At 42.9% G+C, this 27,110-nt stretch overlaps 1 protein-coding gene across 1 annotated transcript; it reads right to left on the bottom strand.

The window, feature by feature from the left end:
- Positions 1-8,250: 8,250 nt before the first annotated feature.
- On the bottom strand, positions 8,251-26,479 carry EMB1467 (NADH-ubiquinone dehydrogenase). Its single transcript, XM_087683727.1, has 5 exons — positions 25,808-26,479; positions 25,384-25,630; positions 24,974-25,268; positions 9,666-10,040; positions 8,251-9,486 (listed from the first exon to the last, which is right to left on the bottom strand). Exons 1-5 carry the CDS (start codon positions 26,340-26,342, stop codon positions 8,569-8,571), a joined length of 2,370 nt encoding a protein of 789 aa, XP_087539853.1. The 5' UTR covers positions 26,343-26,479; the 3' UTR covers positions 8,251-8,568.
- Between the last annotated feature and the right edge of the window lie 631 nt (positions 26,480-27,110).

Genomic DNA, 27,110 nt, shown 5'->3' with positions numbered 1-27,110 from the left:
TACCACGGTTTAGTGAGGCTTCTTGTCTCTTTTCTTTTGCCATTTATAATGCAAGTGCTATGTCTGAGTTTTGGAAAGTCCTTTTTGCTTCTTCTACTCTTGTTTTGTGCCACATTGCTTTATAAAATAATTAGAAAACTTACAGTAGGTTGTTTGCTTTCGATGCACCACTATCATGTCTTGTATATCTAAAGTACCTAGTCCTTGCTTAGTAATGGAACTTCTCAATTTCCTTGAGTGGACCAAATCAACAAACTTCCATACTATTACACAAACCAAGGACCGTGACTATAAGTAATATATTGTTCATAAGAAAATATAGACACATTGGTTAGTTAAGAGCTAAGTAATAAGTTCAAGGCATAGAAACCAAATATAATGTTCCTTACTATATAGCACGTGACATTATCTATTCCACATGCATCCTTCAAGGAGGTTTTGAATTTGTCAACGACCTTCTTGAAGGCTAGAAGATCCTCCTTAGACCAAGGTCTTTTATCATAATACATGAACATTGTGTCGACCAGTGCCTCAAATATTGTGGCCAACTTACTCCTTACTCTTATGTTATCCTATGGTCTTTGACTACCTTGTGTAGCACTTTCCATTGGTTGTAATGAATGTGATAAGAACCCATCATGGAGTTCCTTTTTTTGAGCTTTCCATGGATGCACAAAAAACTTCTAGCCTTAACTCCACTTGTTGAAGGGTTCCTAAGAACATCGTTCCTATTTTTGGATCTTTGAGGATTTGTCTTGTTTACAACATTGCCCTTTCCATGAGGGCAAACCAATGTCTCAATAGCCTTCATAGCATTATCATTAGCCTTTTGGGATTGTAGTTTCCATGTAAATCCAATGTAGAGATGCACAATTTTCTCTACTATTCTATACAAAGCATACAATGTGCACATGTAAACATTTGTTAAAGGGATATCTAGAATGACTTGAAAGTTTGGATCTTTAGTGTGTGTCTCAAGTGACTTATTCCAACTAGCAATATTGCACTCCTTGGCCATGGATATCTAGAATGGATTGAAAGTTTGGATCTTTAGTGTATCTATGAGGTGACTTATTCCAACTAGAAGTATTGCACTCCTTGGCTATGGCCATACAGTAAATGCAAGGACCCTTATAAGTAGCATCTCTCCTGACACATTATACATGCACTTTAGTGTCTTTAAATCTGCGGCCATATACCACTCTACTTTATAATTGCCAAACATTTCAATACTTAGTTCATCCCCTACAAGCTTGTTGGACACTTATCACCTCATGTATAGAAGTTCATTTGAAACACCTAGAGCAACACACCAAAATCTTCCTTATCAACCTAAAATACTCCCAACCACCCAATGTCTTACTTTAATTGTATGCAAAAGTGCACTAAGCCCTCCATGCCCTCCTCACCATTGCTACTTCGCTGAAGATCCCTATTCATCAGGCTAATAGAAATTGTCTTCATCTTATTCTTTACAATCTTAGTTTCATCCTACTTTATAACAAAATGGTAATCCCATTTGCTATTGTAAACTCTAGCCTATGAAACTTGATTATAGTTCTTTGCAAAGTCCTCAAGTTAAAGAATATATTGTTATACTTGTCATATTTAGCACTCTTTTCTGTCCATGATAGCTATCTATGATGTGAAAGGGCTCACCAAGGACTTCCAAGAGTCTCTGGTTGATGTTGCATCTTGTTTATCAAATTGAGAATGGTTTTGGAAGCAAAGTTCCCTTTACCCTTTTCTTCTTCAATGTCTTTTGCATGATTTTGAAGAGTTGATACTAATCCCTACTTTTTCCAGGGTGTCTTAGATGTCCAGTTTGTCTAGGCAAGACCTTTGTAGGAACTTTTCAATGCAATATTCATTGGCCTTCCTAAACCTCTTCTAAGCCAACATGTTCCCTATAGCTTTGAGAGGAATGATATTGTTATAGGCTTGCGATGCTCTCTCCACATTCCTTGTTCCTTTGTCCGAATGGAGAATGGCCCTCTCCATCACACAACAAAAACAATCATAAACATATGAGCATGGATTCGTAATGCATTCATAGAACGAGCATTTGCTTTAAACTTAATGCTCCCATAACATAGTAGAAGAATGCAACTAGTTTAGCATGAGTGCCCAACTGTTATGTATTATTATTATTCTTCTCCTGCGACCTTCACTTCCAGGCTTGAGTGTCTTAATATTCTTCAAACTCCTCTACCTTTCATCCAACCCAAGTGCCACTTCCTTCCCTCTAACTATATGTAGTTGGGTTCCGATACTCCTTATTTTTTCTTAGCTCTCCTCTAATTATTTCCTCATTGTATCTATTTTCTAGTGTAACCATTGGTTCTCCACCTTCAAAATGTTTGCATAGCCTACTTTAGATTCTAAGTATAAGATAGAAGCCCGTGATGACCATCTCCAACAAACCTCACTAATGAGGAATACAAAGAGAATGGAGGGGTGCTTCTTGTCGTAGGATCCATATAATACAACCTAACATCACACCATAAATTGATATCCTTTGTGCCTTCTAATCTCATTGCTTCCAATACACTCATTGTGCTACTAGACACCTTGTTTCTTTTGTGAACAGGTGTATACACATCATCTAGATCAATATGGAGGTGGTATATATGTTTACAGTTATCCATGCTTGTAATCAAGTTACCAAGAAGTGATCCAAGCTTGCAATGAATGTGATAACAAATATTTAAAAACAAAGAGAGAATATTTTGAGAGAGCCATTGAAGCCTAGATGGGAAGTTTCTAAGCAACGGCGAGGCATTGAAGGTGACAAGTGCATGTGACACCTTCTTCAAGGTTGGTCATCAATGAATGATAGACAACAAAAGTACCAATGTATAAAAGGAAAAAAAAAATCGCCAAGATTTTTTTTTTCTAGTAATGCTTTTTATAAACTGAATCGCACTTTCTCTCTCCTAAATTTCTTACACGGCCAAAAAGTGACCTCAAATCTCCCCTAATGCATGTCCCGACTTTGACTTAAAGACTTATCTCAACAAGACAATTGACTGATGATAGGTATTATGTGTCTTTTGGTGATTCTGCATGAAAGATACCCTAGAGTGGTGTTTCAAGAGTTCATGAATAGGACTATCCAAGAAAGAGTCCACTGTATGCTTAGTCGAGTAGGCTTACCGCAGCATATTTGGTTTGAGGCAGTTACTATTGCAGTTCATTTTATTAATAGCTCCCCATGCATTAATCTTGGTGGTAGAGTTGCAGAGAATGTATAGTATAGTAAACCTCCCTTGCATACACACTTACAAGTCTTTAGATGTGAGGCTTTTTGCCAGATTTCTAAAACGTAACGAATAATATCCAAATTCCGTCAAATATATCTTTCTTGGATATGGTGATGTAGGTGAGATGGGTTATCGCCTTTGGGATCCATAGGCTCAGAAGATTATCCATAAGCATGATGTCGTGTTTCATGAGGATAAAATGCATAAGAGACCAGAGAAAGTGGTTGAGGTACTTAGGGTGATCTTTTAAGAGGTGCCTCTTATTACAATACCACCTACCGCAATTAGATAACATGTAGCTACTGATGATGGTGTATTGGCCCAAGATCCATCTCTTATGCAGGATCATGATGTTAGATAGAGAGAACATGTAGCTAAGGCTCCACAACCAACTGTGAGATGCTCTACCTTACATCCTCCTGATCATTTTGATCCCTCTATGTATTATAACTTGGTGAAAGATTCTGCTGAACCCTTTACTTATGAGGAGACTATGTAAAGAAAGTGATTCTTGGGAGAGGGCCATGTAGTCTAAGTTTGATTCATTGTAGAAAAATCATACGCGGAACTTGGTTTCCTTTTCAAATGGTAAACATGTATTGCCATGCAAGTGGGTGTATAAGTTGAAGAGCCCCCTTGGTCGTCGTAAGCTACCATACAAGGCTCATTTGGTTGTAAAGGATTTTAAACAAAAGAAGGGAGTTGACTTTGATTATATATTCTCCCTTATGGTCAAGATGACTACATTACACTTGGTTTTGGCCTTGGTTGCATAGTTTGATCTAGCACTTTGTTAATTGGATGTGAAAATGGCTTTCTTACAATGGGACCTGCATGAGGGCTTTATGGAAAAGGGTAGGTAACACCTAGTGTGCAAGTTGAGAAAGAGTCTCTATGGACTTAGCCAGAAACCTAGGGAATGGCATCACAAGTTTGATGTTTTTATGCATTCTAAGGGTTATTCTCACAGCACTATAAATCTGTGTCTGAAGAAGGTCAGTGATGATAGCCTTATCATTTTGGTACTATATACTAATGATATGTTGATTGTTGGGAGTGCTCATGCTAAGCTAGATGCTTTGAAGACTCCGCTCAAAAAGGATTTTGAGATGAAGAACGTGGGGCATACCTCTCACATACTTGGTATATGCATTATACATCACTGAAAGATATGTAATAAGCTAAGTCTATATCCTCTGATTGCAGGGGCAGCTTATGAAGAAGCATAGTGCATGCTTAGAAAAAGAAGCATGGAGCTTTGTTAATAGTGAATAAAGAGGAGAATCAACTTTGTTTTTGTGTGCTATTGGAGAGCTCTAAGCTCCACAACTCTTTGAGAAGGACTTGAATATATCCTCATTGCATTTTAGGACAGCCACTTAGAACATCCCCCATGGTAAAACGTGAATTTTATGCCATCCAAATTTGTCATCCAATGGCTTTCTTCCCATGAGGTAGATCAAACAAATCCGAAGTCTTATTCCACTCCAAAGCATCCATTTCTTCATCCATTGCCTTGCATAGAGTATGCCTACTCATAGGAATAGTTGAAAATATCACAACAAAATGGCTAGATCCCTTAAACATCACAATCTATCAAAAGCCATATAGAGCACAATGAAGTAGGGGAAGATACCTAAAATTGAAGGCCAAAGAAGCATGGCCAAATCTACTAGAATGGTGTGATCCTATTTTGGAAAATAGCAAGAGGTATTGAGAAGCCTTTTATTATTCACAAGAAGAGAAACAAGCATTTCCGCTCTATTTTTCCTACCTACAATAGCATGGCTAGGAGTACTAGGAAAATGAACATGGTAGGTATAACTTCTTGAAGATTCCCAATATCAAAGCAAGCCACACGGACAAAACCTACGCGTTCCAGCCTACCAAGTTAGTGTCGTGCTTTGGCTATTTTATAAAAGAAAATATGGATTGTATTGATACCTCCTTCATCACCACTGGTATTTACCTCAAACTCATCGCCATGCTTTTGCAACAACCAAACACCATATGAAAACGAGCTACCACTTCTCTTCTTTGAAATGCACAGATATTGATCAAGTAGTGATGATCTGTCTTTATCTCAAATCCCTACTACTATCAACATTATCTACTCAGCTACTACAGAAAGACATGGTGGATAGAAAATTCACTATGTGCACTCATCCCTTCTATCCAGAGTGATCATTACAACTGTACAAATCAGAAACGTAATATCTTCTCAGCAAGGGATGTCTTCAGTGTACATTCAAGCCACTCCTTAAGTGATGTGTCTTTTCTCACCCAATCACTTGTATTTAGTCCATTTATTACATTTTTATTTTTCTAAAAGAAAAAGAACAATAATAGAAAAGCACATCATACCCTCACTACACCTGGATCAACATCTTTCCACACCACAGCCTTAGAGCATATTAAGGATAGGACATCTTGAACGTGCTCGAATGACCTGTCACCTTGAGAATAGCACAATATCACAACTTCTTACCAATTGGGTTCTCAAGTGTGGGACAACATTCCAAGTTTACTTAGAATTCAACCCAACTCCCAATTGCACTTACATGTATATAAACCACTACACAAGTAAGGTAGACACACCCTGTAGATAGAGCACAAGTGACAAGCGAGAACAATGGAGCCCTCAAGTCCCATCAACATTGGTGGCCCACAACCATCATGATCCCTTGAGCATCAACCAAACATCACTCCTTCCCTCTTCTAGACATCCTACTTGATAACTGGTTATTTAGAGCCATTTTTACAACATTTTTATATTGCAATCTAAATGGTTCCGACTATGTATTACATAATACTTCTCATGAAAGTTGATAAAATTTAAACCTGAAAATCAATTTCAAGACACTAACATGTGCCCATGAACCACCTGGAAAATCATGATCGAAGAAAACTCTTTCCTTAAAAGTTAGAAAGCACACTTAGCGTAACAAAAATGTAGTACTAATTGTAAAGAGGTTCAATGTGGAGAGAGATTAAATTGCAGTACACTCGATAGGTCCCCATGAACCATCTAGAAAATCCTCATTGATTTTCCATTATATTATCTACTTGAGCCCTTTTTCTTCTAGCATTGGTCTTATTTTGGACTTTGAACATCCTTGGCACTCAATGTCAACTAGTTCCTCTTGTGTTTCTCATGCCATCACTCAAAAGGGCCTCCTAAACATGCATGGAAAGCAATTCTTTGCAATATAGCTTCATTAACTATTGAAAAGATGACGTCTATCATACATTTCTAATCTACATCCTTCCTTATTTCGATTTCCTTTTGTACTTGTTGATCTACATCCTTTCTTGTTTTGATTTCCTTTGATATTTACTCTTTGCACTTTGGTCGATATTTCCTTGACTTCATCTTCAATCTTCTTATTGGTTGTAACAATCGCCATAGATAGAGGTTTCCTTCTGATCCCACCAACGTATAAGCACTTTGACTAGTCTTTCAAAACCACAATCGCTGCATCCAAGTTGTAAACTCAGTGATGCACATATTCCTCCCATGGGTTTGGCTCTCAATTTGGCTTGGGTGGTAATACCAAGACCATAGAGAAAGTCTTTGGGTACATCTCGCTATTAGGGCAAGAGCTAAGGTCTAACCCTCACCCCTAGGTGCTGCCCTTGTACCGTAGGTGGAGGTGACAAGGTTAAAAACTGATTAGCTTACCCTTGCAAACAAAACCCTTGTATAAAAGAGAGAGAGAGAGAGAGAGAGAGAGAGATTATTGTAGTATGCTGAGGCAAAACTTTGCCACAACAAGAGAGAGGAAGCCTAAGGAGAGGAACCCGAAAAGGAAAAAACACATGTTAGGAAAACTTTGTTTGCCTGGGCTGTGAACTGTTGAGACTATTGGATAGGATGGGCTACAATGACAGGACACAGAGCACAGCTGTTTGAGGGGTCTGAGAAGAGATGACTGGAGCTTGGCAGAGAGAGAGGGCACTAACAAACCGAATGCAAATGCTATAGGTGGGAAGAAAATGGCCACAGTGAATATGGATGCTGAGAGAGCGCGTCTAGCAAACTAAATAGGATGGCCCCTTCGACCAGCAATGGGTCCCAATAATTAAGGATAATAACCAGTCAACTCAATATCCGGAAGATATGACGATTCACCACCTCGCCATTCAAGTTCTGTTTTCCAACTATCTTTGATATAAATGCGGAAGCATATAAAAAACACTATGTCCCAACTTGTAGACTTACATGATTAAAAGTGCACTTCCAAAACCATGTATTTCCTCCATAGCCCTTTTTCTCCCTCTCAATGATTAGTTCTCCTGATTCTGGCTCTTGCTACTTGTTTCAGTTTTTGTGAAAGCTATTTGTCACAGTGCTGAGATTAAGTACTTCTCATTTTCATTCAGCTTTTGGCAACTTCCATGGTGAAAGAGCAAACCATGGCAAAAAGCCTCAGCCTCACAGTACTCCAACCTTTACTGGTTCGACATAAGTACCAACCCATGTGGCTTGCAGTAGTGGGCCCAGTTAGTTTATTGAACTCTCCATAAAAGTTGCTCTCAAGGTGGTGCAAGAATTAAAATAATCCATTTGAGAACCCCTCTTTTTCCCCCAAAGCCCCATCAGGATGAGCTATTGCTCAGCTGAGTCTTTATGTTGTGTTCACAGTAGCATGTGATCTCCCTTACATGTTAACTTGCCAATACTTTTGAACTGAGTATCATTCACTGAGCATATCAAACCAACACTATGTTCGTAACTCCTAACAAAACTTTTCACAGAACTGACATAGTGTACACACTGTTACCATTGAAATATAATCCGACACAGTGCTTATATGAAAAGGCCATGTACTCACAGGCAAATGCATCACTACACTTGTGCCTCCTAAAGCAACATTACTGACTGGATACAGGTATAGAAATCATTTGAGTACACAGATTTCTGAGAAATGCACCTCGTCTAGAACTCAAAAATGAATCTCTAGTTGTTGATTTGAATGCACCATAGTGGAACCAAAAACTAATTTCTCTTAGTTTTGTTGAGTGCAAATAAATGGTGCATTTCACTGAATTCTCCCTATAGAAGGTTAACTCAGTCAAAAGCCTAAATGAAATTCATAATACATTATTTCTGTTGGGACCAATCATCATAGCTGTCTCAATCTCCTTGGAGTCATCTAAACAGTCTTTGCTGCTTTCTTATTATGCAACATCCACATAAGCAGACCAAGCTCGAAGACAGCTGATTTGAGGAATCAAGCCTTCAAAACCTGAAGTCCCAATAATGATTTAATCATCATAATCACAAACATCATTGCACTGGCCGTCAGCCCTTTGAGCCAGAAAATGCAGCAGTACATTGAGCCATGATCTTTGAAGCCCGGCAGATGGAGTTTGTCATGTAGAAATTTTCCACACTACTTTTGAATGGTGTTAATTCCAATCCTGCAGGTACTGCTGGTTTTATATCATGAGACCACATGAAGGCAGGCTCAAGATCATCCACATGAAACAAATTTGGGGAAACAGCTAGCATTCTGGCTCTGAGGGCACCTATAGTATCATAAGGTAGTTGAGCTCCTGCTACCTCAGATAAAGCACGCAGAATCTTCCAGTCATCACGAGCATCACCTATTGTTGGTACTGCAGGAATTGTTTGTTGAACACGCCCTTCTGTGTTAGCATAGGTTCCTTCCTTTTCAGTGTAAGTTGCACCCGGAAGAATAACATTTGCACGGAAAGCACTCCGATCTCCATGATGCCCTTGATAAACAACAAAAGTGTCCTTGGGAATTTCATCCAAAGGAAAATCATCAGCCCCTAAGAGATATAAAACCTTCAGAGACTTCTTCCAATCTTTAGGAATCCCAACTCCTGGTACCAAACCAAGATCAAGCCCAGCAGCATGCCCAGCATTTAACAGCAGCACATTGAAGCCATTCCAACCTTCTCTAACCACTTTAGCTTGTTTTACTATCATCTGCACGCCTGCCATGACAGCTTCTTTGTCACCCCGTTCAAAGATCCCGGCACCTAAAATAACAATCGGGTACTTTGCTTTGGCAAGCACTGAGCAAAACGGATGTCGACCCTCTGCTACTTGGATCAAAGTCTCCACCCCTAAGCCCAAATGCTTGTGATCATAAGTCAAATCAACATGTGGGCCAATTGATGCTATTTTTGCACGTCCAGCCCTGACAGCTTTCCTCAACCTTGCATTTACCAGGGGTGCTTCATTCCTCAGCTACAAAAACATGCATAAAACGTCCATAACATTCTCAAATGAGATTGTGCATCAAATTGACATCTAACATGTCTGTAGACCAAATTTAGAAAATAGTGATCCTGATTGTCACACCACAGATGAGTTAGAAAAAACATTCTCATTTTGAGACCAACAGTTGGGTCTAGATGATTCCTTACCTGTGTACCAACCAGAAGACACACATCTGCCTTTTCAAGGCCTGCGATTGTGGTGTTTAATAAATAATTTCCACGAATATCAGCAACAGGCTCAACTACATCCCCTTCACACATCAGGTTTTCACATCCAAGTTTGTTTAGGAAATCTTTCATAGCCAGCATAGCTTCTGCATCTGCCAGTTTCCCTGCAACACCTGCTACTTCTTCAGGTTTTGCTTGCTTGATAGCATCTGCAACTGCATGCAGAGCATTATACCATGCTGCGGGTTCCAACCGTCCATTAGCTTGACGGATCATCGGCTCATTCAGCCGTTGTCGTTTTAATCCATCATAACAAAAGCGAGCCTTGTCTGATAACCACTCTTCATTAACATCCTGCAACCCCATATTAGTGTCATCAGAGGTAAATACTACCATAACAGACAATAAAACCATAGCTAACCAATAAAACCTCCAGTTTACCACCTTGTCCAGTTTTCAAAAATCAAGACAACAAATTGGAAAACTGGGAATGTGATGGCACTATAACAAACTCCGACCTTGACAGTAAGCAAGAAAGTAAACTGATTCAATTAAAATAACCTGGCTTAGGCATGAACTCCATGTTCAGTGTTGAGGTCTGCCACAGGCTACTGATGTTAGAGCATCCAAACATAGTTGTCAAGGGCAGGAGGTCCACGAATGCAAGATGCAAGAACTCAGAAAAGTTGATGCATCAATCAGTGCCACATGCTGCTACTGATGTTAGAGCATCCAAATATAGTTGCCAAGGGCCACAAGGTCCATGAATAAAGAGAACTCAGAAAGGTTGATGCATCAATCAGTATCACTCTTTCAACGAACCACAGTGGCACCTTAGCAAATCACTGAGATGATCTTTTCTATGGGATAGATGTGTGAGCTGATCACAATATATGTGGCTAAAAGAATGATCTGAACAGGCCATCTACACTAATACAATGGGCTAGTGGCTCAGAGGACCAATGAATAGATTTCCAAAACTTACTAGGGTGGTTGGTATTGGCCATAGGAGGGCGCGGTTCTACAAGCATGTGAAACAACAAGACTTTGAGACTTTGAGACCGTGATCTTGTGCCACTTTATCCAATAAAGGACATAAGCAAAAGATGAAGTTCCAAGGACTAGGACCCTTTTAAGCTCAATCCATTAGCAAAACAAGCAAATGTTGAGCTTGAAACTCTAGAAGGGGAGGGGTGGCTACTATAATAGAAGCCACAATCAAAATTAAAAGCATCCCATTTATGTCTCTGTGCTTCTAAATCAAGAATATGTTGGAGGTTGCTCCAAGATCAACCACAACCTTTAGCAAGGGGGGTAAAATAATGCTTGTGAGAGTGTGCAACGGAAGAAGGAACTCGAACACAGAGGAAGAGAGAGAGACAATCTGCAAGAGAAGAAGAAAAGAAACCTGCACTGAACAAGGAACAAATGCTGAATACAGAAGGGGGACTGATCAGTCCTTGCACGCAGCCCATAGCATCAATGAGGACACCAAATCAGGCTGATGATGCCGGCAACACCAAAGATGAAGGAAGATGACAAAGTTGGTGTATGCACCTACCAAGGAAGGAAGGAAGATGATGCTCTGTATGACTGCCAAGTGGGGAATGGCTATAAATACCCACAAAACCCCTAAATTGGCTGACTAAAATCTGGAAATGCCATAAATGCTGGCCGATCAGCATTTAATGCTGGTCGTGGCACAATAAATGCCTTAAAAATGCCAAATGGCCACCAAAAAATCCGACTAGTAAGGGCAATGTCTGGCAAGTGTGGACAGCCTGGGAAATGCAGAAATTGCTCATGGAAAACACACTAGAACCCGACAAACAAATGAAATGCACCCAAATAGCCACTCTAGAATGAGTAGCCTCCCCCAAACCCGTCAAAGCTCCAAGAGTCCTCGTCTATCTCTGACTGAGGCTCACATGTAGGAGATGACAAGGCATGACCAACATGACTACTACCAACCCCTCTTAGATCTTGGATGTGGCGGAAGGCCAAGGAAGAAACAAATCCTGGGGAATGCCAATGTCAATGAAGCCCATCAAGGAAGACTACCGATGAAGAAACTCAAACACTAGGGTCCAAGGAATCCACAACTGGATCGCCGAGATTGTCCCCCTCTAAAAGAAATGGGGGGTACAAGGAAACCATCGAAGGAGAGGGTGGGGGATAGAAAGGAACCAGTGAAAAAGATGGTGCACAAGCGAAAACTGGTGTAGCAATAGACAACTGCCTTGAAGGACCCTACTTAAGAGAAGGGGAATGGAGCCTATAAAGCCCACTCTCCTACCGACATGTCGCAATAACAGCCCATGCAGAAGAATCCTCAATACAAATGCCCTGCTTAGTGAAGACAACTCACGTACCAAGCCTAGTAAGGCCATAAACAAAGAGGAGTGGAAATCCCAAGTCTGAAACATAAAGAGCCTATGAAAGGGAGCTCAATGCATGGTTGGGAAATAAAGGCAAAGTGCCAACACCACAAATAGGCACCGAAACAATGTCACCAACAGTGACAGAACCCTCAGAAGGGTGTAGATCTTGCAACAAATCACCTCGTGGAGTCATATGACTAGAAGCTCCACTATCGACCAACCAAGGCCTCTTAGAAGATGAGGCAACGACTCAAGAAGGCTCCTCCAAGTCAACAATATGAAGAAACATTGACTCGTGGGTAACCGTTGGAGTAGAGGTAGAAGGCTCGGATGTTTTAGCTCCATCCTTCGCTCTCGAACAAAGGTGAGGATACTTCTTCCAACATTTCTCCTCTAGATGTGTTCCCTTCCCATTGTTTATGTCTGAAAGAATTTTCGACTGCAAGCAATGAACCTAAAGATGGAAATCAAGGGATGTCATGCGCAGCTACCCACAATATGGGCATTTAGGCTTCTCCCAATCGGAGTCGAAGCTTGAAGAACTCTCCTATCCTTTAGCCTTTGACTTTCCTTTCTTCTTCTTCTCCCCTCCCGAACCTGCAACAAAAGCTTTGGTAGAGGTGGACCCACTAGCTACCTCTTTGGCGCACTCGCCATGCTCCAAAACAAGCAAGCCAAGCTCCTCCCATAGAAGCTTCTCACGGGTCCTCGATGTAACGAGGCTGGTGTAGAAGACATCAAACCGGGGAGATGGCAGTTGAGTCGATCATCTTACCAAGGGACACAAGCTCATCCCTCATATCCTCCAACCTGTTGATATGATCCTTCATGGAAGGAGAATTATCAACAGAGAGCATCTGTAATTTCTTCTCGAGTGTAATCCGGTGGGCAAATGTCTTATGATGGTACAAAGAAACAAGCTTTGTCCACACTTCTGCTACTTTCTGCAACCTGCGCACATGCACTAGGACAAAATCCTGTAAGCTCATAAAGAGGAAAGATCAAGCTCTAGAATTGAGCAGATTCCATAAGGCCGCACAATCCATCAATGATCCAATTGTGGGATCCTCCACTGGATGGGGAATAGGGTGGGTAACAAACTCCCAAAGATCAAAGGTATTTAATACACTCTTGCTTACACAACCAAAGCGAGTAGTTGGAACCATCAAGCCAATCTTCTTTGGGCAAAGAAAGGAGTACAAGCACATGTATAGAGAGTGCCATGGAAGACATATGAAGGCCAGCACAACGGGCCTTCTGTGAAACATGGAGAGAACGGGGGGGAGATGATTCCCAAACAAACGAGCTAGGTGACCTCTGTTTGTCACGTAAACTAGCACAAAAATCTCTCCATCTCTCAGAGGATGGAATTGAGACCTCATCCTCTAAGTCAACAAAGAACTAGTGATAAGACATCTTCAATATCCTGCAAGAGAAATACCCACAGAAATTGTGTTTGGACAAGACAAGCCCTCAAATAATGAAAAGCAGCTACATGATCTTAAAGGATTCAATATAGATGGTCCGCCTACAAGAAAATAATTGTCCCTACACACAAAAAGGCTGCACTTACTGAAAACGAGGATGCAAAAACCTATCATCTGCGAATTTGATCAATCAACTATACCACTGAAGTGATGGGTGAGCAATGGAGATACAATGGTCAACAATGGTAATGACTAAGAGAGAGTGTGTGTGTGTGAGCAACAACAAAGAGTAGAGTGTGAGTGTCAGAGTACAGCGGTGCGGAAGCGTAGGGTTGAGAGAGAGAGAAGAGAGAGAAAGAGACAGTGGAAGATGAAGATCTGCTGTATAAAGTGTGCTGTATACAAAGATATGCAGATATATACACGGGCGCAGTGCGCTGGACTGCGTGTCTCCACCTCGACGATGCAACCTGCTGTTCACCTCGAAGTCCGCTGCAGTCTGCACGATCTCCTGTCTAAAATCTGTGAACAGAGACGGAATCTGCGCGAGCCACCAGCCTGTAATCTGCAGCAGAAGAATGTGTGTGGGCAGGCTGAAAACTCGGCAAATAGCCAGAATCAGGGCGCACCAGATAGGCAGGTCGGCTGCATTAAATGCAGCCGACTGTACTGGTACAGGTCGGACTGCCACGTGGTAGTCCGACTGTACAGTCCGACTGTGACTGTACGGCCAGTCTCTGATCTGCTAACACCCCCTCTCAGAGCCTGGGCGGGGCAGAAGCAGAAGCCTAAGGGATCTGGAATGTCTCCAAAGTAGAGCCTGGGGAAGGGCCTTCGTAAACAAATCTGCAAGATTGTCCTCCGTCTTGCAGTACTCCACAGTGATGGTCTCATCCAGAAGCTTCTCTCTGATGAAGTGGTACTCGATCTCTATGTGCTTCGTCCGGGCATGAAAAACAGCCATTGCAGCAAAGTAGGACGAGTCTGGGGGCAGCCAAGCTCCTCCAACAATCTCCGAAGCCAAGCCTCACATGTGGTGGAAGACGCGGCCCGATAGTCCGCCTCAGTAGACGAAAGGGCTACCATGGGCTGCTTCTTGCTACTCCATGAGATAACACCTGCACCCAAGGTAAAACAGTAACCTGTAGTAGACCGCCTATGGTCCACATCACCGGCCCAATCCGAGTCGCTCCAACCTGCAAGTACAAGATCTGAACCATCTGTCCCTGCGGGATAATGAATCCCTAAATCAGACGTCCCCCTCAAATACCGAAGTATCCTCTGAGCAGCCTGCCAATGCACCATCTGAGGTTCACCCATAAACCCTGCCAAGAGCCCAACAGCAAAACAAAGATCAACACGAGTGTTGAGGAGCCAAATCAATGATCCAATCAACTGACGATAACGGGAGGCATCCGCCATAGGAGAAGCTGAATGGGAAGTGGCCTTCCAGTTCAGATCCATAGGAGTAGAAAGGGGCCGACAATCCTCCATCGCAAAAGAAACCAAGAGCTCCTGTACATATCTCTGCTGAGAGATGAAGATCCCCCTCTGAGACTGATAAATCTCATGGCCCAAAAAGAAATGGAGTAGACCCAAGTCCGTCATCTCGAACGTCCGATGTAAAGCTGCCTTCGTCTCTTTGACCTTCTGTGCATGATCACCTGTGACAATCAAATCATCAACATACAACACAAAAAGCACACAACCAGCCTCGGAAGTGTGTACATAAAGCTACGGATTGGCCTTGGAATGCCGATATCCCAACTGTGATTGAAGGAACGAATCAATCTTCTCGTTCCATGCACGCAGAGCCTGCTTGAGGCCATACAAGGCCTTCTTCAACCTGTAGACTTTCCCATCTGAAGATCCAAAGCCAGGAGGCTGCTCTACATAGATCTCCTCCTTCAAATCACCATTGAGGAAGGCCGACTTCACATCCAACTGGTAGACAGGCCATCTCTATGGCCAGCCAAGGCAAGAACAGCTCGAATAGTCGCCATACGAGCAGTGGGGGCAAAAGTGTCATGACAATCAATCCCTAGGTGCTGTGCAAAACCTTTAGCAATAAGGGGAGCCTTTTGCTTGTCCAAAGAACCATCACTAAGGTACGTGGTCTCGAAGACCCATTTGACGCCAATCACCTTCTTATTCGGGGGGGCGTGGCATGAGTGACCAAGTGCCATTCCTCTCAATAGCCTCCAACTCGGCTTCCATAGCTTTTTTCCATGGTGCGGACTGTAAAGCCTCCTTCACGAAGGTGGGCTCTCGATACTGCATAACACGGGTCATCAAACAATAGTTAAACAAGCTCCGAAGAATGTGTCTGGTGCCGTTGTGACCGCCGTGGACCATCCTGCGGTCCCCACTCCTCAGGGACCCCCTCGATCCCTGAATCACGGAGTGTGTCACGGGCCCAACAAGGAGGAGGCCGGACCTCTCCTCGTCTCTCTCCATCAACTGAAGACTCTGGGATATCCACCAGTGGTAACTCCTTGGGGGTGACCGGTGGAACAGTAGACTCTGTATCAGAAACAGAATCGGAATCAAAAGGCACGGGCTCCAAAGGAACTGTCGTGGGAGCCCAAGTCTCCCCTGGATCTCCAAGAACGGGATGCTCCTCACCCGCTGCTATGGCCGGAACCTCCACGAACCGCACATCTCGACTAGTGTACACATCCCGCTTAACGGGATCATACAAACGATAGCCTTGGGACTAAGAGCTGTAGCCAACAAACACCTGTCTTTGGGAAGCTGCTTCAAATTTATCACGATGAGTCTTGGGAATGTGAACATAGGCATCACACCCAAAGACCCTAAAATAAGAAACATCGAGCTGAGTCCCAAAGTAAGCCTCAAAAGGTGTCATCCCATCAACGGCCGAAGTGGGGGATCGATTAAGGATGTGGACTGTAGTAGCCACAGCCTCGGCCCACAGAACCTGAGGGGTCTGTCGATGCTCCATCATGGTGCGCACCATCTCGATCACACTGCGGTTTTTCGGTTCAAGAATGCCATTTTCTTGAGGAGTGTTGGTATTAGCAAACTCCTGGTGAATACCTTTATCTGCACAAAAACGAGCAAACTCATTAGAAACAAATTCACTACCCTTGTCGGATCGCAAGGTCTTCAATTTCCGGCCTAATCTGTTTTTCTCAAAGAGAAGCCAAACCTTGAAGTGGGAGAAAGCTTCTGACTTCAACGCCAAGAAATAGGCCCATGTCATCCTGCTGTAGTCATCTACGATCAACATGAAGTACAAGCTTCCTCTCAAGGACTCGTTCCTCATAGGGCCACAAAGATCTGTAGATACAAGCTCCATCGGTGAAGTAGACCGACGCGAAGCTTTGTTGGGAATCGCATCCCTATGCTGTTTCCCACGAATGCAGGAGACGCATGGCTGCTAGCTCACCACTATGTCTGGCAACCCTCGAACAAGCTGTCCACGTGACGCCCTCCGAAGATAATCATAGTTAAGGTGACCAAACCGAGCATGCCAAAGCTCTGACTGTGTCTGAGAGGTAAGAAGAAGAGTAGAGAGGGCAGTAGAAGACTTCAGTTTGTAGATGCCGTTCTCCTCATATCCTGATGAGAGAACCTTCCTTGACCCACGATCAAGGACTCGCACCGAATCACTGTCAAACTCCACCATAAGGCCAAGGGAACAAATCTTATGAACTGACAGTAGATGATACCCTAAACCTGGTACATGCAAGACCTCTGAGGTATGGGTACCACCACGTCCATCTGGAATAAGCTGCATCTCACCCCGTCCTGCAATAGAAACTGAAAAGCTATCTCCAATGAGAATCTGCCCACGCGAAGGTCGCAAGTGGCCAACACCATCTGATGAAGGAGTCATGTGCCGGGAGGCACCACTGTCTACGATCCACTCTCGAGCCTGGGGAGCTGTCATCGCAGCATCAGAAGCATTCGGTGTAGAGTTCTCAATGACAGCTAGATGAAGAAATGCAGCTGATGAGGGTGCAGCCACCGCTCCAGAATCCTTCGTGTCCTTCTTGTTGGTATCTGTCTTGTCTTTGTCAGGGCAATCCTTCTTCCAATGGCCAGTCTTTCCACAAGTATGGCATGTGGATTCTTTGTCCTTGTCCTTGTCCTTCTTTGACTTGTTATCCCCCTTCTTTTTCTTTTGGTCCTTCCCCTTCTTCTAAGAGGCTTGACCTGTCAGTGCCTCCGACTTGGAAGCATTGTGTCCCTTCAGTTGTTCCTCTTGGTCCAAGACCATAGGAACCAACTCTTCCCACCGAAGAGTGGACTCACGCCCCGAAGCAATAAGGGCGGAGTAGAAAGCACCGAATCGTGGCGGCAACTGGGACAAGAGTGTGATCGCCATGTCTTCGGAAGAAATCGGCTTCCCCGCATTCTGAACCTGCATCTGAAGCTGTCTAAGCTTGTTGATGTGCTCCCGCAACGAAGAAGACTTGTTCACGGACAAGGTCCGCGTCTGAACCTCCAAAGAAACCCGCTTCATAAGGGTCATCCGGTTATACATCTGATCAAGCTCCAGCCATATCTCCCGAGCCACCGTCAAGTGCTCGATGTGGGTGATCACGACTGTAGTACAAGACAGAAAAAGAAAGGAACGAATCCTGGCATTCAGTTTGTCCCAGTGAGACTGTGCCTTGGCCAACTCTACACGAGCATCGGAAGAGAGTTTGGACTCATCTCTCACCGAGGGCCGGTCGAACTCCTGTACAAGCTCCGCCAAATCGTATGACTCAAGGATGGCCAACATCATCACATGCCAGACGCGGTGATTGTCGCCATCGAGCTTCTGATCTGCGGGAAGAGCCGGTAACACAAGCATCTTCCGGTCCATAATCGTTTGGAACTCCAAGTCAATCTCTGTAGACATCTTCACCTGTAATGCCTTCACAAACGCAAAAGCAGCCCCCTCTGACTGTGAAAGCTCAGCCTGCTAGGGCTCTTTCGCGTCCGAAACTTCTTCACCCGCCGGAGCCGATGAAAAAGCAAAACCTGCACTTAAAAGCTGAAAACTCAAACTTCCTCCTTGTCAAACAGCAGTAAACAGCAGCAAATCCACCACCTGGACTCCTTTCCCGCGCGCCCACGCTCGCTTCAGCCTTGTTCCGAGGCACAGCCCTCCTGCCTACCCTCAAACGCTGAAAACGCAGCTTTGTGTCGCGATGGAAACTCCTATTCAGGTTGGTTCTGCACTCAGTCAGCCCTTCAACACTGCTCTGATACCATGTCAGAGTGCAGCGGTGCGGAAGCGTAGGACTGAGAGAGAGAGAACGCAGAGAGAGAAGAGAGAAAGAGACAGTGGAAGATGAAGATCTGCTATATAAAGTGTGCTGTATACAAAGATATGCAGATATATACACGGGCGCAGTGCGCTGGACTGCGTGTCTCCACCTCGACGATGCGACCTGCTGTTCACCTCGAAGTCCGCTGCAGTCTGCACGATCTCCTATCTGAAATCTATGAACAGAGACGGAATCTGCGCGAGCCACCAGCCTGTAATCTACAGCAGAAGAATGTGTGTGGGCAGACTGCTGAAAACTCGGTTATAAATAGCCAGAATCAGGGCGCACTAGATAGGCAGGTCGGCTGCATTAAATGCAGCCGACTGTACTGGTACAGGTCAGACTGCCACGTGGCAGTCTGACTGTGACTGTACGGCCAGTCTTTGATCTGCTAACAGTGAGATGCACGATGTGTGGGTACCATGAGTTGTTCCTCTTAGGTTTTTGGATAGATATATGTAAAGTACAAGTGCTAAGGGTGCATTTACACCTAAGCACGTATAAAAGGCATAACAGCCCTTTATTCCCAACAACCTCCCACCTAAAGGCAACGTGCCTTTAAGGTTGAGAAAAGAATCAACTAAGTCTAAGTATGTACAAAGTTGAAATACATATACTATCCAACTTCCATCATCTGTCAACAATGAGCAAACTGTCAAAGTGAAGCAGTGCGGAAGCATATGATCAGGACAAGGAGTGAACAGAGAGAGGAGAGAGAGAGAGAAAAAGAGACAGTGAAACGCAGAAAATCTACAGTGAAGAATGTTGTATAAGGATGTAGATATATACATGGGTGCAGATAGAATGTTTGTGTACGTCTCCACCTCGAGAGCAGTCTCCATGGTCCGCAGCCTGAAAACTGAGAGCATAACTATGAAAGAATGTGGAAGCCAGGGCCAACAAATAGGCCAAAGGAAATACACCAGAAAATGCAGCTTGGCTGCATTAAATGCAGCTGACTGGACAGAAAACTGTCAGACTACACAGTCTGACTGCAGCCCCACTGCCCCTGACCTGACACGTGTCTCCGGCCTGTCACGTGGTTACGTCAGCTGCCACATGGACTGCCTGCTGTACCTACTGCACCTGCCTGTCCAGGAAATGTCAATCGCTAACACCCCCTCTCTGATCCTGGACACAACAGTAAGGCTAAGGGATCTGGAGTGCTGTCGAAGTAAAGCCTAAGGAAGCGCCTTCGTAAACAAGTCTGCAAGATTGTTCTCTGTCTTGCAGTAGACTCACTCATATTGGTCACCAAACTTTTTCCATACACTAAATGCATAACTTCCATGTCTTTACGTTAAAATACACGGACTTTGAGAGTATCAACATGATAGTGTAATGTGCCAACTCATCTATTTTTTTTAATACATCAATATTAATGCCCTCAAGCTTAATACCCTTGCATTTAATTAGCTTTATTTGCTCCCTTTGAAAGAATACATTATAGAGTTGCTCTTTCCCATTAATAAAGTTTGATACCATCCAATTTTTCAACGTTGAATAATGCATTTTCAAAAGTGGACGAAGAATAGCTGCCATATGTCCTACACACCAAAATACCCAAAGTATGCTCAACTGCCACAAGTCGAAAGAGACCAAATGACAATTATAGGAGTGCCCCGCAAAGCGGAGTAATGACTAAATCAACATTAAGCCAACATAAAACTAATGCAAAATTAATGTTCAAACTCACAACGACATATGAATTACTCGCAAATTTCTAGTAATTGTTTTGCTATTTTCAAAGCATCAAATACCCACCTGAAACCAAATGCGTCTAAACACCTTTGTATAGCCAACACAGTCAATATAATCACTGTAAAATAAGCATAATGCAACATATGTATCCTCCAAGATGACATTTGAGTTGGTTCAAGTGTGTGCAACATGAACAAGACTTAGATGGTTTAGGTTCAAATCTTAGAAATATTTAAAGAATGAAATGGGAAAAAGAGTTTCTTCATAATGGAGACATTTTACTTCAAAATGCCATCAAACATCAAGCAACTGTTGTCATGGGAAAAAGAGTTTCTTCATAATGGAGACATTTTACTTCAAAATGCCATCAAACATCAAGCAACTGTTGTCATGAGGACATGTATTTTTGAAACCTCACTTAACATGTGGATTAATTCTTAATCACATGATTAAGTAAATGTTGCACATGTGAGGTGCAACTGGGATTAAAGTAAATTTACGAGTCCGGAACCCGAGGAAATCACGAGATGTCAAAGGCAAAAGTTGTTATAAGTTATGCCACACAGATACTTGGTGGTATTTGGTGCCAATTGTTAGCCTAGGTCATTCATTTGGTCATATGTGTCAGTTGGTGACACTAGAGACGTGGCGTTTAATGGTACCTAACGCCAATCTAATGGTCAAAGATGCCACAGAGACACTCGAGAGTGGAATATGCCTAGTCAATTTAATTATTGGCCAATCAGATTATTTTTCAGGGCACTAAAATAATTATTGGATTAAGTTTCAATATTTAAAGACTGAAACATAATATTTAATTATGGATAACGCTGAAAAAACCATTTGAAAAGACTGCCAATTGTCAAAAATGCCCATACAAGATTGAAAAACGTCTTTAGAGACTGGAGAGAGGCATTTTTAGTGTATTCAACCTGCAAGAGAGAGGAGGAGATGCTATTGGTCTGATTTGCAGCCATTGGAGGATCTTCTGAGGCAACCAGGGGCTGGAAAAGCCCAATCAACAGCAAGTGACAACATCTAGAGGCTGTTGAGACAAGGCAACAATAGTAAACGACTGATTTTCTTCAATTCTTTGCATCTATAAGCTGTTGAGACAAGGCAACAACAGCAAATGACATGTTTTCTTTAGTCCTTCGCAAAGAAACTCTAAATTTTCTCTCTCTACCGCTCTCTCTCATCTCCCAACCATTTCACAGCCTTGCTCCGAAGATCTCAGCATTTGGACCCTTGGAGGCTGAGAAATTTCAAATTACTTTGCTGTAAACCTAATTTCTACCCCAAATTAGGGTTTAGTAGCAACCTTGGGAAGCGTGCCAGAAATTGGAAGCTCCAAGACTTGGGATTTTCAAGACTGAAGGTGAATTTCAGCTAAATTCAAGTGGAGGACTAGCCAACCATTGAATTTGGGGCATTTCCATCGTCTATGAAGTGGATGAAGGCCAATTAAGTGCCCGAATCAAGGGGCAAATCAAATTGAAGACTTGCTGGTCACTTTGGACAACAAGGGGAGTTTGGATTGCGAAGGGGATCGGAAGAATCCCATTGTAAATCAACTTTTTCTTCAATAAAGCTAAAGAAATACCGAAAGGGGCGCCAATTTTGGGACCAATCGGGTGTGCATTGTCCAAGATCAGTAGGTAAATTTGTATTTTCAGATTTGCATTAATTGTTTGCTGCTGCAATCAAGTTGTAATCAGGGATTTTTCACCCATCCACGAAAGGAAGGCTGGTTACAACTGCATTTTGAGACTTTTTTCGATGCATCTTGCAAGCTGCACACCAAGAAAAACTTAATCTCTTCTCTTCTCTATTTCTAACAAAATAAGCACGTCCCCTGCTTGGGTTCACAAGCAGGCCCTGTACTCAAACCCCCTTGCTTAAGCCATGTGCTTCTAACAAGCATAGCCCCTCCTTCCAATGACAAGTTGCACCCTTGCTTAAGCAAGCCCCGTACTTGTATACAACAAAACCATGTACAAAAAACCTATCTTTGAGCACCTAAAGCTAAGCTATCCTACTTCAATACCAACCACTTATGGTTGCCTAGACAGTACCCAAATGGGCTATTGCAACCCACAAATCTAACCTCAATTGCTCAAGTACTTGTTTGCCTTAGATCTAGATCTCAATGATAAGAAAAATACCTCTATCATGATGTGGACAGAAAGCTCCAATGTCAAAGAAAAAGCTTGAATCCTCGATTTTTGCAACAGATCTACATACCTAATGCACAAATCTATAATCCTCATAATCAAATCTGCACTTCTCATGCACAGATTTGCACTCCTTGCGCTCCTCACTCCAAGCACAAATTCCTACAAACACCAAATGCTGCTCTAATACTGGTGGGATGCAAGATAGAAGCTATGGAGTGCAAGAGGGTTGAGGGAGAGAATAACACGAGAGTTTTGTGGCTATAATGAATGGTGCCCTTGTTCTTTGTTATCTTCACTTATATATGATTGTACAATGTGTACTTATACAACCGGTGCCTGCTGATTGTACAATGTGTACTTATACAACCGGTGCTCGCTGATTGTACAATGTGTACTTATACAAGGGGTGTCCACTCGACTATTGGTCATTGGCCTTTATCCCAACAAAAGCCCACTCTTCTCTCTTTTTGAGCTATACAAATTCTATACTTGTGCATGTAAGACATATCCACACCACCATAAAGATTTGGACTAGCTTAGCATCCCATATCATCACATGACCCTTGGGTTGAAGATACAATATCTCTCTATCGCAGATTCCCCTACGATGATAGACTATATCAACTAGATCAAGGAGATTCAAAATGAGCTTGCATCCCTAGGAAAGATTATGGCTTTAGAGGACCTAGTTGTAACACTTTTTTCACATCTCCCATCCCCAATGTATGATGTCTTCTATATGAGTTTCTAACCTCTTATATACGGGATTCCATCACATGGTTAGTCCCTATGGCACTTGAACAAGATGCCCATTATAAGGAGAGAAATTCTCACAAAGCCAATGGACAAAGTTATGCTTTTGCACCATCTTCATTAGGTAAAGGACAGTCCAAGTAAAAGAAGGGGAAGAAGAAGTCAAAGAAATTGATGTCATTTTCTAACTCTGATACACACATAAAGGGAAAGCACAAAGGATATCTCAAGTATCTAAATTGTGGAGGAGAAGTACTAGAAGAAATACCTCTATGTTCATCCTAAAGTTAAGAGAGGAGCAACAAAGCCTTCATCTACATCTACCTCTACTTTTGCCATTACAACAAAGTCAGTCTTCGTTCACATCCATCACTTGGAGGAGTCTCCCTCAGTTATCTCATCTTTAGAGAGACCCTATCTCATCAACAACAATGGTGCAAATCATACGACGAGGAGATTGGATCTAGGATCTCTATTCTCAAGAGGGTACAATCATCGTAGGTGTAATGGGTATACTTGCATTGGAATGGCTTGAGCATCTCAATTTTGAGTTACATTATTTCACCGAGGATTATTGTGAAATTGAATAAGAGAAAACAACTGAAGAGAGAGAGAGATTAACACAACTTGAACAGCTCATTTCTGAGTTAGATTGTTTTACATAGGAAGAGGATAAAATGAGAGGCTAGATCAAGCTTAGTATACACAAACTGGGCCTTGTACATGCTGATTCTCTCAAGTCTCATACAATTGTAGGCTCTATAAAGGCACCGCACTTGACACTCCCACACATTTAATCACTCAAAGCTACTCGGTCTTGGTTGGTGCTATAAAATTCAAGCACCAACAACTGAGCATGTGTTGCGCCATGATTCTCGCTATGAGTATGAAACCCTGGAGAACTACTGTCGGCAAAAGCATGGCAAACCAAGCAAACTCCCCACTTATCCAATCCTCTAAGAAGAAATCATCAAATATTTCATCATGATACAGAGCTTAAATTCTGCAGGACCAGCCAACTTTTATTAGCAGCAAAAGCAGCATGATATCTGAACATGCAGCAGAGCTGACAACTACAGAATGCAAACATAAGCAAGAAAAACTACATTCTATATGAAACACTGCCAAACTTGAGATATTAAGCACACAAACAAACTGATGTAAAGACAGCACTGATCATGATGGATCAATTGTAGCAAGTCCACACAAAAGCACAAGTGATCTTCCCTTTACATATTGCCAAACTAAAAATATTTGGTGGTGGTAACAATACTAACTTAAGTTACAAGCCTCCGTTCCTCAGCCAAGAAGGAAATAACTCTTAAGATTGCATCACTAAGACTGAATCAACAGTAGCTCTGCTCTAAAAAAGGAAAAACCTGACCTTGCAAATTGATTGTGACAATCAGATACAACAGTGTGAGCATGTGTATTTAATAACCCAGAAACAGCATTCCTCATAGCCAAAAATTTCTATTTCACCAGCACTCTGCTACTGGCCAAAGAATCTATTTACAACTTGACTGGAATTCTCTAGCAGCTTGGACAACAAATGCACACCTCGTTCAGCCGTGGAAGAATGCGCATAACTTCAGGGCCTCTGCTATCTATTCTGATGTTGGAGCCCACAGCATCTGACACATCAATACTTTCTGTTTTCTTCAGCTCCCAGCTCCGGGCAGTAAATGCATATGGTTTTGAGGTTAAGGCTCCAACTGGACATATGTCTATCACATTTCCAGAAAGCTCACTTGACATCATTCTCTCCACATAAGTTCCAATCTCCTCGCTGCCACCACGGCCAAGTACACCAAGATCTTGAATTCCAGCAATCTCGCTTGCAAACCTCACACACCTGTAACAGCATTATAGTGTGATCCACATGTTACTTGCTAACAAAGACCAATGATACATGTAAAAGAATAGAAGCTGTTTCAATAGAAATTGAAGATTAACAAGCACAGTTTTACCTAGTACATTGTATACAACGTGTCATAACTGTTTTCACAAGCGGTCCCAGATTTTTGTCAAGAACAGTGCGTTTAGTCTCAGTAAATCTTCCTTTATCTGAACCAAACGCCATGGACTGATCCTGCAAATCACACTCTCCTCCTTGATCACAAATTGGGCAATCTAACGGATGATTCGCCAGAAGAAATTCCATCACACCTTCTCTTGCTTTCAGCACCATGGCTGTATCTGTTTTTATCTTCATTCCTGCCAAACAATGGGTATACAATGCTTGGGAAAAAGCATTCTGTTATAAACAACATGTGCACGTGTATAAAACCCGATTTTCCCAGCAGTCTACCAACCTGGACAAGTAACATCCAGGAGACAGCAAACACTGCTGTTCTTGATCATGAGACTACTGAATTTGGAGAAACACCTCACCTGGCATTGCCGGCATTGCACAAGATGCCACGGGTTTAGGTGTCTTCTCAACCTCCACAAGACACATCCGGCAGTTTCCAGCAATGGACAAGCGAGAGTGGTAGCAAAACCTAGGGATTTGTGCACCCGCAGCCTCGCAAGCTTGAAACACTGTCATGCCCTTGGGAATTTTAATAGGATGCCCATCTACGAACACCTCGATGCAATCATCAGGGTTTGGGATCTCCAGCACCGCTCCTCCAACAGCACGGGCGGCTGCAGTGCTGCTGGCCTGCTGGGGACCAGACAGGGTTGTGATGCCGCGCAGCTGCTCGTGATGTGCGGTGAGGGTGAGGAAGCGGGAACCATTCCGGATAGGGTTCAGCAGAAAACGACCGAGACCATAACTCTGGTCCAGATGGCCTGAGAAGGCGTAGGTGCTCAGGGGCCGCGATGGCAGTCGGTCGTAGCGACCGGAAAGGGGGAAGCCCTTCTCAGGATTAGGGGCCGCAGGGCGAGCTCTGAGGTGGGAGATGATCCTGCGACAGTAACCCATGCCGATGGTCTCTGATCGTCAATCGATCATTCGAACGGTGGTGAACCTTCTGCTGCTTCGGCACCTCTTCTTCGTTCGTTCCTTGTGGCAGGAGAAACTCTCCTTCCCCTTCGACAAAGCAATTTAATCTCGTTATGGCACGTGACCTCCCCGTCTAATGCCCTTCCACTCGTTTATTCACTCAACACGGAACAAAAAGGTAACATGATATGTGAAAGCAAGGTATACTCTTGTATTATTCAATCAAGGAAATGATACAATATAAGCACATTTTAGGATTACATCTTCATGACGTCGCATATAAAAGGGTTCACCATTGGGTATAGAGAATCACATATAGAGTGGAAACTAAGCAGGGCTTAGAGTCACTACTACTGCCTTATGTAGGTGTTTTTGGCAACAACGCTATGGTATAGCTAAATAGCCCTTATACTCACCCCCGCTTACTGGATTGATGTCCTTAGCAATCTAAGGATAGAGGTTATTAGACTCATCTAGGGTTTTACACAGATTTTGCTAACAAGCTGGCCAGGTGTCTGCCGCACTAGGACCTTGGGGTCTTAGCACAACTTTTTCTAGCAAACCCTAGTCAATGTCGGCACGTCTAGACTTGGTGGGGGCTTTTTGGTTTATTCCGGCTACCATGCAAGTCCACCCTCAACCCAATTACATTTAAGGAGTGGATGTGTTACTGGGCCTATGATTAGTGTCGTTAGGATGACTCAAGGGACATTAGAAAAATTGGGGGGATTCTCCTTGAGCCAGATG

This window comes from Lygodium microphyllum, chromosome 8 (genome assembly GCF_053477565.2).
Source record: "Lygodium microphyllum isolate KBCC chromosome 8, Lygodium_microphyllum_v1.1.10, whole genome shotgun sequence".
NCBI lineage: Eukaryota > Viridiplantae > Streptophyta > Polypodiopsida > Schizaeales > Lygodiaceae > Lygodium > Lygodium microphyllum.
Note: the sequence above shows the minus strand (reverse complement) of the source record. Positions and strands in the feature narration are given on the sequence as shown.